The sequence below is a fragment of the Lolium perenne genome, chromosome 1 (genome assembly GCF_019359855.2).
Source record: "Lolium perenne isolate Kyuss_39 chromosome 1, Kyuss_2.0, whole genome shotgun sequence".
In the NCBI taxonomy this organism is placed as follows: Eukaryota; Viridiplantae; Streptophyta; class Magnoliopsida; order Poales; family Poaceae; genus Lolium; species Lolium perenne.
This window is the reverse complement of record NC_067244.2, coordinates 177,812,855-177,824,067: the sequence shown is the minus strand read 5'-3', so window position 1 is coordinate 177,824,067 and position 11,213 is coordinate 177,812,855. Positions and strand designations below refer to the sequence as shown.

General features: G+C 41.3%; 1 protein-coding gene across 7 annotated transcripts; it reads right to left on the bottom strand.

The window, feature by feature from the left end:
• Positions 1 to 811: 811 nt before the first annotated feature.
• On the bottom strand, positions 812 to 8,777 carry LOC127314110 (uncharacterized). Of its 7 annotated transcripts, none has more exons than XM_071820046.1 (12): positions 8,607 to 8,776; positions 8,456 to 8,521; positions 8,184 to 8,354; positions 7,284 to 7,397; positions 6,693 to 6,835; positions 5,391 to 5,477; positions 5,151 to 5,273; positions 3,889 to 4,044; positions 3,332 to 3,433; positions 1,735 to 1,911; positions 1,567 to 1,646; positions 812 to 1,271 (listed from the first exon to the last, which is right to left on the bottom strand). In XM_071820046.1, the coding sequence occupies exons 1-12, from the start codon at positions 8,635 to 8,637 to the stop codon at positions 1,205 to 1,207; spliced, it is 1,317 nt and encodes a 438-aa protein (XP_071676147.1). In that variant the 5' UTR covers positions 8,638 to 8,776; the 3' UTR covers positions 812 to 1,204. The 7 variants fall into 7 exon arrangements, 6 of the variants coding, with proteins under 6 accessions (XP_071676147.1, XP_051200538.1, XP_051200544.1 ...); XM_051344578.2 differs by having other exon boundaries at positions 7,284 to 7,421; positions 8,607 to 8,775; XR_007859411.2 differs by having other exon boundaries at positions 1,212 to 1,271; positions 1,735 to 1,793; positions 7,284 to 7,421; positions 8,607 to 8,777.
• Between the last annotated feature and the right edge of the window lie 2,436 nt (positions 8,778 to 11,213).

Genomic DNA, 11,213 nt, shown 5'->3' with positions numbered 1-11,213 from the left:
TTGTACACTGAGATAAAACAAATCCACATCACAAATCACAAATTGACTTAAATTAAATATTGTAATGTTCTATAGCAAATTAAATTTGCAACCCTTTATAGCAAAGTTTAAGAGTGCAAATTAGACAATGCACTTCTTCATTTCTTCTCCCACTATCTTTTATTCTTTCTTCTTTTTTTTCCTTGCATCGAAAAGTGGGAACGTCAGCAGAGGAGCTGAAGAACACAGTCATGACACGACATCGGAGCGCATGCCTGGATAGAGATTCAAATGGATAAACCGTGGTGCAAAAAATGAACTAACTATGATGATGTCATCAAAAAAGTTGGTTCATTTTTTAGACTAAAGAGGGTAAAGAGTACCCTAATATTAACCCACTTGCATCATTATGACTAGACATCAACACCGTGACAAACACGGACAAAATCAAGTCATCAGCGACGCAAGGAGCAACATGGGCAGCCATGGCGAGCTGGTGGAGGCGCTTGCGCCGTAGGTGCCTAGCCTGAGCCCCTAGAGAGGCTTTGATGTTGAGCTCGTAGTCCTCCCACGTCGCTAGTGCTCCGCACGAGCTCGTGAAAGTGGTTTGGACAGCAGCAATGATGCGGAGGAGGTGGAAGACAAGTCAGCCATTCAAGTCCCCCCTGCTGCAAATTTACGGCAGGCACGTCATTTTAAACATCAGGCTAGTTGAGCCTGACTTTGAATTAACAAAGTCCTCAACCGGCTAAGATTACAACACACCGACGCTGCAGTTTCTTTCCTCTCGACCTGATTGCACAGAGAGAACATCGATTCCAACAAATAGATGGACAACGAACTGCTTATCATCCCACCATAAAAAAGGCCCGCAGACATCTGTTTGGAAGAAAATAAAATGCAGAGCGCCAAAACTACCGATACACAGCCGAATCATCACCATGATGCAAGCCTTTTTAGACAGCTAATTTAGCTTTCTAAAAAGGATTACATTTCGGAACGGAGGTAATAGATATTAATAGCAGTTTCTACTTTGTAGCACTACGCAGCCAGTATGCATATGACAACAAAATGTCAGGCTTTCAGGGTTGCAGCCACAGACACAAAGAACCTACAGTCCAACCGGCAATCAAGCACCAGGTTCTTCACCTTCAGCGCACAGCAGGCAATTTGTCAAAAGAGTCAAGACGTCTCAAATTGCTCTCTTCAAAGGAAAAAACGTGCTTCATGATAGTCCTTCCGAGCCGTTCTTCTTGTCAGCGTGAGATTCTTTCAATAATCTCAGAGCTTCCCTGCACATTCCAGATGATATGATCAGCAAAGCATCTGAATGCCTTTCCAGTAGTAATGTTCATGTTGAAATGGGCCATATTATTCATGGGTTATGTACAAACACAAAATATCATGCTCATATTTTTTTTGGCAATACAAGTTTGTCTATTTGATTGCTTTTGTACAGTCTCGACACACTCCCTAACTGTCTAAACATTACCATACTAATGGAAGCATGGAACTGATGCCGCTAAGCAGTCGCAACAAACTAGACTTTAAACAAAGAAGGCTACTAAAGTATATCAAATATGCTACCTTAACGCCTTCTCGATTCCAACAAACCCTGGCTTCAATTTGAGACCATCAAGAAATGCATCACATGCCTTTTCATACACCTGAGAATGAAGATGTAGAGATGAGTGGATCGTCCAAAAGGTTTAGCGGCAAGATTTAAGCAAGTGCCAACTCGTGATTCTGTATCACCTTTAGTTGCACATATGAGTAGCCCAGCAGCCAGCATGAATCTGCACAGTCAGGTCGCACTGTCCTGCAAAAAAGGGCATCATTTAAAGCACCCTCTCCATTGCCCAGTAGAAGCCGGCAAAAACCCCTATTGCCCATCAAGGTTGAATCAGCATTGTCAGGATCAATAACCATAGCCTACAGCCGATAAATCAAATGAACAATTACATATTTTCTGACAAATCTGCATATAATCCTCACTTTTCTAGGACAAAGACTCGGAAAGTAAATGAATTGACAAATATGTAATACCAACCAAAGAACAGCTTTTATCATGAATGACGAGATAAATCACATATGGAGGTCTTCGAAAAGTGGAAACAGTTTTAAGTCAAAACTGCTCCCACAAGCAGCTAATTAATCAAGGCTGTCCATGTGCACGTCAAGAAGTGAGAGGAGTTTCTATATTCCCATTGTGCCTCTTCTTCAACAATGCATGGAATGTATACATGCACGCATCTCTTATACGTAGTTCAACCTTGGTCAATGAGTCTATGCACACATCTACACTCACCAAGGTAAAGCTAAACCATTTGATAACCTATCCAAACATACAAGCAAAGATTTGGAGATACACCGAAAAACATATAAGTGGCGATGTGGCATCTAAAGATATTAAGATTTTGTAGCAGAGGCATAAAGAAGCAAATGGAAAAATTAAGATACATTTCGATCATCTGCTAGGCACGCACTGATCGCACTTTCCCATAATTGTCCCCATTCCACGACGAACTTGGACTTCCCCTTATAACAGGGAGCACAAATTCAAATCGTAAATGTAACCATGAAAAACTAACAGGATAGACCTTTTCTTTATTTCTTAATCCTAGACGATATACCACATGGTATACTATTTTCCATTATGTTCTAAACTTTGTACCTTACATAGGTACAAACAAAACCCAACCACCACCCAAACCCAAACTAAAACCACAGTGATGAAAGTGGTTATCATGATCCAACATGGTCTCAATGAAGGACCATCTTAATTAAGGAAATATGCTCAGACGGTTTGTGGGCGTGGCGATGGTCATATTTGCAGAGACAGGACCAGTGTAGGTTGTGCCAGGAAACCAAATGCTCATTGCTTCACCCGTAGTGCTATCAGGGGCATTGTGAAGGTGACATTGCTCGGTGATGTCAATATAAAAGTCTTACAAGGGGGGCAATCACTCCAGCAGTGACATGCTCAAGAGCACCTCCATTCTGCAGGCCCGCAGGTATGCCTGTGTTGGCACTAACAAGGGCACCGTCACGCCATAACTCACAAGCGTGAATATTGTAAAGGCTATACACTTTTGGACATGGTTTTGAGTGTCAATGAGCGTTGTGATACATATTTGTCCTTGGGATGTGCAATACAATTAACCGTTCACACTCCTCTCCTCATATCGAGAAATACAACATAAAAAGTGTAAAAAAAATGCGAATAAAGCCCATGCATTGTTTGCACGAGCATTTAGTGATGTAAGCCAATGCAATGGATACAAATGAGACAAAGATAGTAGGGGAAAAGAAATTTTTTAACTTCAGGACCACAAATAGTGCAATAGCATACCATGGTATAGAATTCTAATGCAGCATTGTAATCCTCTTTATGCATAGCTTTGTCGCCTTCTTCTTTCAACTTAGCTACTGACATTTTAGACAAAGGGTGATCCTGAAAATTTAAATAGAAATTAAACAGCCTCGAGATTGCCGGCATTTATGTGCAAGGAACTTAAAAAGGAATGGAAATATTTTCATATTCAAATGTGTTATAACTTCATTTATTTGGTACGATTTTACCATAAACAAGCAGAAACTCTGACATGCCCCACCGGATCTCATTGTATCCATCTTTGATTGTTTTTTCTTCATGATTTTTTTATGGTGAGTTACAATTTTGAATGAAACACCAAAACCAAGGAATGTCATCTAGTGTCAAGGATAGAAGTTTTATCTTAAGTGTCTAAAGGGAGAATTCATGAAAAATGCAAGATCAACAGTCTTTACAGTATGAGAGATGGATACAGAGTTTCTTACCTAAACAGTTTCATTCACAAATTTACTTAGCACTACGGCACATAAGTAAATATATTCTAATATACCCATGATGTTCTTCATCATATATACCTCCAACTTTGGCTCTGATTTTGCAGTATAACTAATTATTCCATCAACGCTCCAATCATGTACAGCTGGAATACGAGAAGAAGTAACTTCAAATAGGATCTCGACATCTTTGCGTGTACCAAAGTATGCCGCGAGTTGTATTGGTAAGAGACCAAACTGTTAAGAAAAGAAGAAGTTGAATCTCACCAATGTATTTGTAGGAGAAAAACAACAAAAATTAAGCAGCATGCAAGGTGTACAGACGAAATTTGACCAATAGCACTTCATTCATGCCAAAAAAGTAGGTCATAAGATGAGTTTGTCCTTATCCATAAGGCAGTGCACATGTCTCCAAATAATCCAGCAACTCCCTTTTGTCATAGTCTATTGACTGTGTGCATCCTAGATGCAGACGGCAGAAGATTAACTCATCCTTTTATCCAAAAAAGAGGCAGCGATTTCCTAAATAATGTTTCATCACTAGCAATTTTACTACTCCCTCCGATCTATAATACTTGTCGCTAATCGCATGTATGTTGACATATTTTAGTGTGTCTATTCACTTGTTTCAGCGACAAGTATTATGGGTTGGGGGGAGTAGTACCTTTTATTACTAGTGCTATATTACCTTTTATTTTTACCCCTTTCACGTCTTTTGGTTCTTGTGTTTTTTTTGTTGGGTTTCATCTCTATCCTACACCAACTTGTTTGGGACTATTTTGCAAAAAAAATGTTTGGGAGTTGGGACTGAAGTTGTTGTTCATTTTTTTATCTTTTGACGTCGTTTGGTTGTTGGAAGTCCCTAGGTGGCTAGGTAATATAAAAGACATACTATTTGGCAGGTTCAAAAACTAGCACGTCTTCCTAATATAAGAAATTCAAATCGCAAGGGAAGGAAAGGCATTTAAAATTGGCAGGATACATCAATGAAAATTATTTCTTGAAATTGTAGTAATTTTAAGAATTTTGATGTGTTGTCATTCCAAAAAATTATTTTTCAAGAGAAAATAAAAAGGCTAGTAAGTTACACCTGACAAAGAGATATCAGTAGGCATAAAATTGTAGCATTACAGTTTACATGTTACTACTACAAATTTTCATCACTGAGTTTATATTAGTGCACCTAACCTGAGTTAACTATTACTAAGATATGACTGACTATGGGAATCATATTACCAAAGTTTAAGAATGGACAATGCTTAGGTATTTAATGTTACACCCACACGTGTGAACAACCAACCATGGTGTGATTAAAATATACACCGGTAGAACACAAAACTTACTTCATCTCGGACATCAGGATCTGCACCAGCATCCAATAGGGGCTTCAAGACGTCAGTTAGGCCACCCATTGCAGCACTTTGCAAGGGGGTCGTAGTACGCATACCCTTCACATCGGCACCAGCCTAGCATATAACAGAATCACAGATGGTTCCTCTGAGCAATATTGACACAATTTATCTCTCCACATCTTCGCTAAACTGGGATACATTTTCAGCTTAATGCATAAAATGGAGCAGTACCTCAAGCAGTAGGTTCACACATTTCACTGAGCGACTATGGATAGCAAGCATGAGAGGTGAGCAGAAACTGCCGAGAATCTTGTTGCACTAAAAAGAGAAACAGGTAACTAGGTCCGCATATTAATGACAAATACCAAATACATAAAAAAAAAACATTCACAAAAGGTGGAACCATGCCACTGTGATAATGAACCTTAGTAGGTGAAAAAAAAACAAGGGCAGTTGGTGCAGCATCGCAAAAGAAGAGATGGGGAAAATGCACATCATCAATAATCTAACATTATATGTCCACTTTCTATCAGATCGGTCTCTTAGGATAGTTTGTTAGTAGGAATATCCAAAAGCTCGCGCATGTTGCCCTCCTTGTTCTCTAGTTCCCTCGATGCTCCTCATCAGTTCCATGATCCTTGTACCGACTATAATCATCTCCAACATTTCATCCTTTTAGCATGACTGTAGCAGCACCCACGAGCAAAGAAGCTTCCCGAAGTAGATCTTATCTCCAATATAATAGGACACCAAGTGTTGATCATTCTTTTAAAACATCGTTATCAGTTTGTGGGACTTATACCACCATTTCCTAATATAGTTACGGCAGTAAGTGTGGCTACTTGCATGGGATACTTTTTAGTTGACAGATGTGATATATCATATTCCTAACAAAAATGCATAAGGTCTAATCTTTATTACAGGTGTATATGAAGTGATTCTTGCGTTACAAAATTTATTAATTTGCAAAAAGGGAAATAATATCGAACAGGCCCTAGGAAACTACTAATCAACTAAGCTACTTCTTGTCAGGGCAAGCAATCTGCAGAGAGAAACGGCATCAGAATATCAGTGGTTTAGCACGTGCAGACTTCGATCTTGAAAATTTTGGCATACTAACAGATAATAAAGGTGGAGACATGAAATTTCACTGGAAATGAGTGGAGGTCTGTCTATTGAAATTTGCTATGTGATGATCCTTTTCAACTTTAGAAGTGAAACTATGTGTACACAAGAAGCATGTAATTCAGAGAAAAGAGCCCACGACTCTCTGCTTACTACAGAACAGGCATGTACAGTGAAACTAGTTTTTCAGCATCACTTAAAATTCTGACGGGACATGATTGTACAACCAATTAATGAGTAAAAGGAGAATGTAAATCTGGTTTTCAAATGTGCGCAACTCTGTGTACTTCTTCAGATTTCAGAGATAAAATAGCAAAACAGAACTGTGAGAAATAGAGAAAGCAGATGGCCCAAGATTATCAAATACAGCTGTGAGAAGACTGTAAGGAAACGTATTGTGGAACTTACATCTGCATGGTGATCTAGCAAAATCTTCATGACGCTGTCCTGCTTATGCTTAGCAGCAACATGCAACGGTGTTCCATGATCAGTAGAAAATGGATCGACATAAGCGCCTCTAGAGAGCAAGAGTTCTACTACTTCACAGTGCCCTGAATCAGATGTTAGAAATGCAAATATAATAAACTACCTGAAAATTCATTTCATTAGCAATTATTATATGCTCCACTTCAGTTATTTCGACTCATACCAATTTAGTTGTGACATGAATCAATTCTACAAACACAACGATAACTGTGTGGATGGGCGTGCTTTGCGCACAAAATGGGCCATGCACAGAGCCACAGAGGAACAATTTGTGACCTGGTTCTATGGCAGAGAAAATATTTTGTTTATATTTTCTACTCCGTTAGCGCAAATACAACAATCTATCTCCCACAATTGCAATCCCATTTGCCTCTCTTCATCCAGCGAATGGAGACTCCACGGTTTATCAAACATTCACTTTAAGACATGCCGATAAAAGTAATGGCAACAGTGCAATTCATAGGAGTAACCAACTAAGAGAGGGAGAAAAGGAGAGAGATTTTAGAGAATAACCTTTTTTGGCAGCCTCATGGAGAGGAGTAAACCCTGTTTTGTCGACATTATCTGGATTGGCACCGTGATCAAGAAGGTAGCTGACAATATCCACGTTTCCATCTTTACAAGTAACTGCCCAAACCAGAGGTGTTCTACCTGTTAAGAACAGACCAGAAAAGGGAGATTCATGCATTTACATCCGAACAAACAAATGAAGTTTTGCTATGCATATATTCAGACTTTCTATATAACTGTAGCATGTGATGTAGCTGATTTTCATGATGTGGATGCAGGTGAAGCTATCCACCGGGCAAACGGTGGAGTTGATCCCTTGGTGCTTGCCCAACACAGCCAAGAGGCACAATCAGTGGAAAGGCCTGTATGGGAGGCTCGATTGGGAGGGCAACTTTCCCCACATCTGTGACAGATCCCCAGCCAATGGGCAAGGTCGGCATGTGCTTCCACCCTGATCAGGACAGGATCATCACCGTTCGTGAATGTGCTCGATCTCAGGTAAAGCACAATAATCACTGTCAACTGAGATGGAGTAACATGTTTTTTTTAAGCTAAAAGGCTGCTGCCTAGACTGTACAGTATCACCAACTGTTGCTTGACAATCACTAGATTGAAGTAATCCGTAGCCTGTCGAAACAAAATCAGATAATCACATTACTAGTTACATGTAAGTGTAAGCAGAATTGCTCTGTCCATCTTAACCTCCAGTGGCAGAAAGAATCTCATGCATGATGCAATGAACCAAATATATTGTCAAGATATCTGATCTAACCCCATGTTATGAATGCTTGAATTGCAGGGCTTCCCTGATGGCTACTGTTTTGCTGGCAACATCCAGAGCAAACACATGCTGGGAATGATGTACCACATGTTAAAAAAAAAAAATGAGAGAGCAAGACACACCGCATATGTCAACGGCATCCACATCCACCCGGACATCCTCGACCAGGTACTCGCACACTTCCGCCTGCTTGTTTCCGGCGGCGAGGTGCAGCGCCCCAGCGCCGTGATCTTTAACGGCTTCCACCGTCTCCGCGAGGCGGCCGCGACCACCGTCGAGCTTCCTCGCCATCCCTGCACGTACATACGGATCGATCAGTGCACCCCAAATCAAATCAGGGCCGGCACACACCACGGCCAGAACGAGGAGAGGTGGGAGAGGGGTAGAATCGTACGCTCGAGGAGGGCGAGGTCGCCCACGGCCGCCGCGAGGAGGAGCTCGCTCTGGGGCGTCCCGGGAGCTGCAGAGAGTGGGAGGAGCCGACCGAGTGAGTTACGGTTAGGGTTTTGCGCGGCGGAGGGAGATGGGGAAGGACAGGCGCTTACCATAGGGGAATTCACGGCTAGGGCGCGTCATGGCGGTGGATTGGGAGCAAGTTTGAAGCCGAAAAGCGGGAGTTTTCCGCCGGAGTGGAGAGGGGAGATGGGGAGCGGAAGAGGAGACAGCTGAGTAGGCGGGAAGAGGAGGGCGGAGTGGCCGCCGAAGTTGCAAAGACCGTGTGTGAAAGGGAATTTTTTTGGTGAAAGTTAAAAACTGGTACTCCCTTTCTCTTCAAATTAATTGCTCAAAAAAATGCATCTAGATATATTTTAGTGTGTACATAGTACATCTATTTTTCAACAATTATTTTGGACAGGAGGAAGTATCTGATTTACCATACATTTTTTTCTTTACACTTCTATTATTTGCCACATAATCACCACCAAAAAATGTGTGGAAAATGATAAAGTATTTCATCTGCCCATCAGCGGTGATTCTAAATGATTATGCTCAACTAGCGAGAGATTTTGCGAAAGCAACCTTTGTATATTGTTCGAGATATTTGAATGATGTAGCAAATGAGGTAGCAAAGCATGCAAATGATGCAGGTCCTGCTAGATGGATATATGATTCTTCTTGTTTTATTCTTGCTATTCATACTTAACTATTTTTGAGTAATATAGGTTGCTTTCCACTGTCAAAGAAATTATCTGATCTGATTGCAACTCATTTCACACATCAATTGTTTTATCCCATAGTTACGAATGTAGAGTCACATTATCCCTTTGGATCGGGGTAAACCCAGCGGCAAGATCCCTTTTTCGATTAGTATTTATTCGATAAGAACTTGATTTGCATAGGGTAAATAAAATAAAAATATTTTAAAAATAAAAGTGATAAAACCCTAGGGTTTGCGCCGTTTGCACCGCCTACTCCTTGTCGTCATCTGCGGCCAGGTCGACGTACATCGACGAAGCCCATGGATAGGGCCAGGGCACCAGTATCGTCGGAGTTGGACCGTTGGAGCTAGAGGCCTTGGTCCGGGAGGTGTTTCCGCAGCTGACGCAAGAGTCGTCAGCGCAGGAGTGGGCCACACACCCACGCCTCGTTCCATGGCGACGTTGGTGCATGATGGTGAAAGTGCATGGAGCTCCCATGTGTGGTTTTAGTAATTAATAATAATCCATGTGGACTAATATTTGCATTGAGTTATATTTGTAGGATTTATCTATATGCAATGCTTGACCCATATGTTGGATTCAAGATTACAACATAAGAAAATGAAGAAGATGAAGTAATAAGTATGTCTTGAAGAAGAAGTTGGAGTGAGCTCTCATGAGTATCTTAAAGATATCAACAAAATGAAAAGAAGAAATGAAATGTAAGTTCAAATTCAAAATGAGCCATCTCGAAGAAATCATATGCTTGAATCTTTCACTATTAGTAGATTGTCGAATTGTTGAGAGAATTTCCGCGACACCTATGTTCCGTTTGGATCTTCCATAGATACTACTCCCTCCGCCGCGACTAATGTAATTTTCCTTTTTTGGAAATTAGCATTTTAAATTTAATTAAAAAATTACATAAAAATGATAACATAACTTATATTAAAGGGGTAGTGCTAACAATCCTGAGGATTTTTCCCATGACACGAGTCTAATTTCCGTCAAAATCATTAATTTGCTTCGTCGCAACAGAAAAAGGCCCGCTTTTGCTTCACTGAAGCAAAAAAAGGTTCGCCTAGATTAAGGACGCATACCTCACCGCCTGTTAGCAAAAAAATTGTGCTATTGAAGCAAAACCGACCTCATCGTAGACCTCGTCGGAGATCTTATAGCAACAATTCTATACTAAAGTAGAAAAAACCAAGAACATTTGTAGAAAAAATTATACTATCGTAGCACCGTCAGCTACTCGCTGGCACACCGTCGGCAGCATCCTAACTCCGTCTAGAAGCACCGTCACATGCTTCTTGCAGCATCGTTACTTACTATTTGTAACACCGCGACTAACATTTTGAAGCACATGCACTGACCGTTTGCAGCACACCAACACCGTTGATGACTGTTTGTAGCACCATTTTCAACACCGATCGTGACAGTTTTCAAATCTATCGCTCGAAACTTGTAGCATCTCCGCTGACCAATTGCAGTTCGCGCACGCGCTCTTTGCAACTTCACCATCTGCCCTCACCGGGAGTTGGCAGTGGAGGAACTCCGGAGAACCCATTGGGCACATTGGCAGCGACGGTGGTGGAAGAGGTGGTACATGCACCAAAGTGGAGGTCCTCCGCGATCAGCACGTCCTCGCCGGTTCGTGGAGGTCGACGGCGGCCCCCTCATGGCACAGGGCATCGAAGTGGAGGTCAGCGGCGGACCCCCTCGGAGTATATGTCGATGAGCTGGAGGTCAGCGGTGATGACCCACAAGTATAGGGGATCACAACAGTCATCGACGGAAGTAAAACCCAGATTTATTGATTCGACACAAGGGAGGTAAAGAATACTTATAAGCCTTAACAGTGGAGTTATCAATTCAGTTGCACCTGGAAAAACACTAGTAGCATGGGTGATGTGAAAGCAGCAGTAATAGGAGAGCAATGGCAATAGTAACACAACAGCAGTAGCAGTAACACAGAGGAGATGACACCAGAAAATATTCCAGTGCGTAGTT

Bases quoted from the DNA above. Each gene is read 5' to 3' on its own strand.
- LOC127314110 (XM_051344578.2), bottom strand. From the start codon at position 8,637: ATGACGCGCCCTAGCCGTGAATTCCCCTATG. The intron at 6,836-7,283 runs GTTATTCTCTAA...CATCTGATTCAG, and splicing joins CCATGAGGCTGCCAAAAAAG to GGCACTGTGAAGTAGTAGAA. The intron at 4,045-5,150 runs GTAAGTTTTGTG...TTTTCTTAACAG, and splicing joins ATCCTGATGTCCGAGATGAA to TTTGGTCTCTTACCAATACA.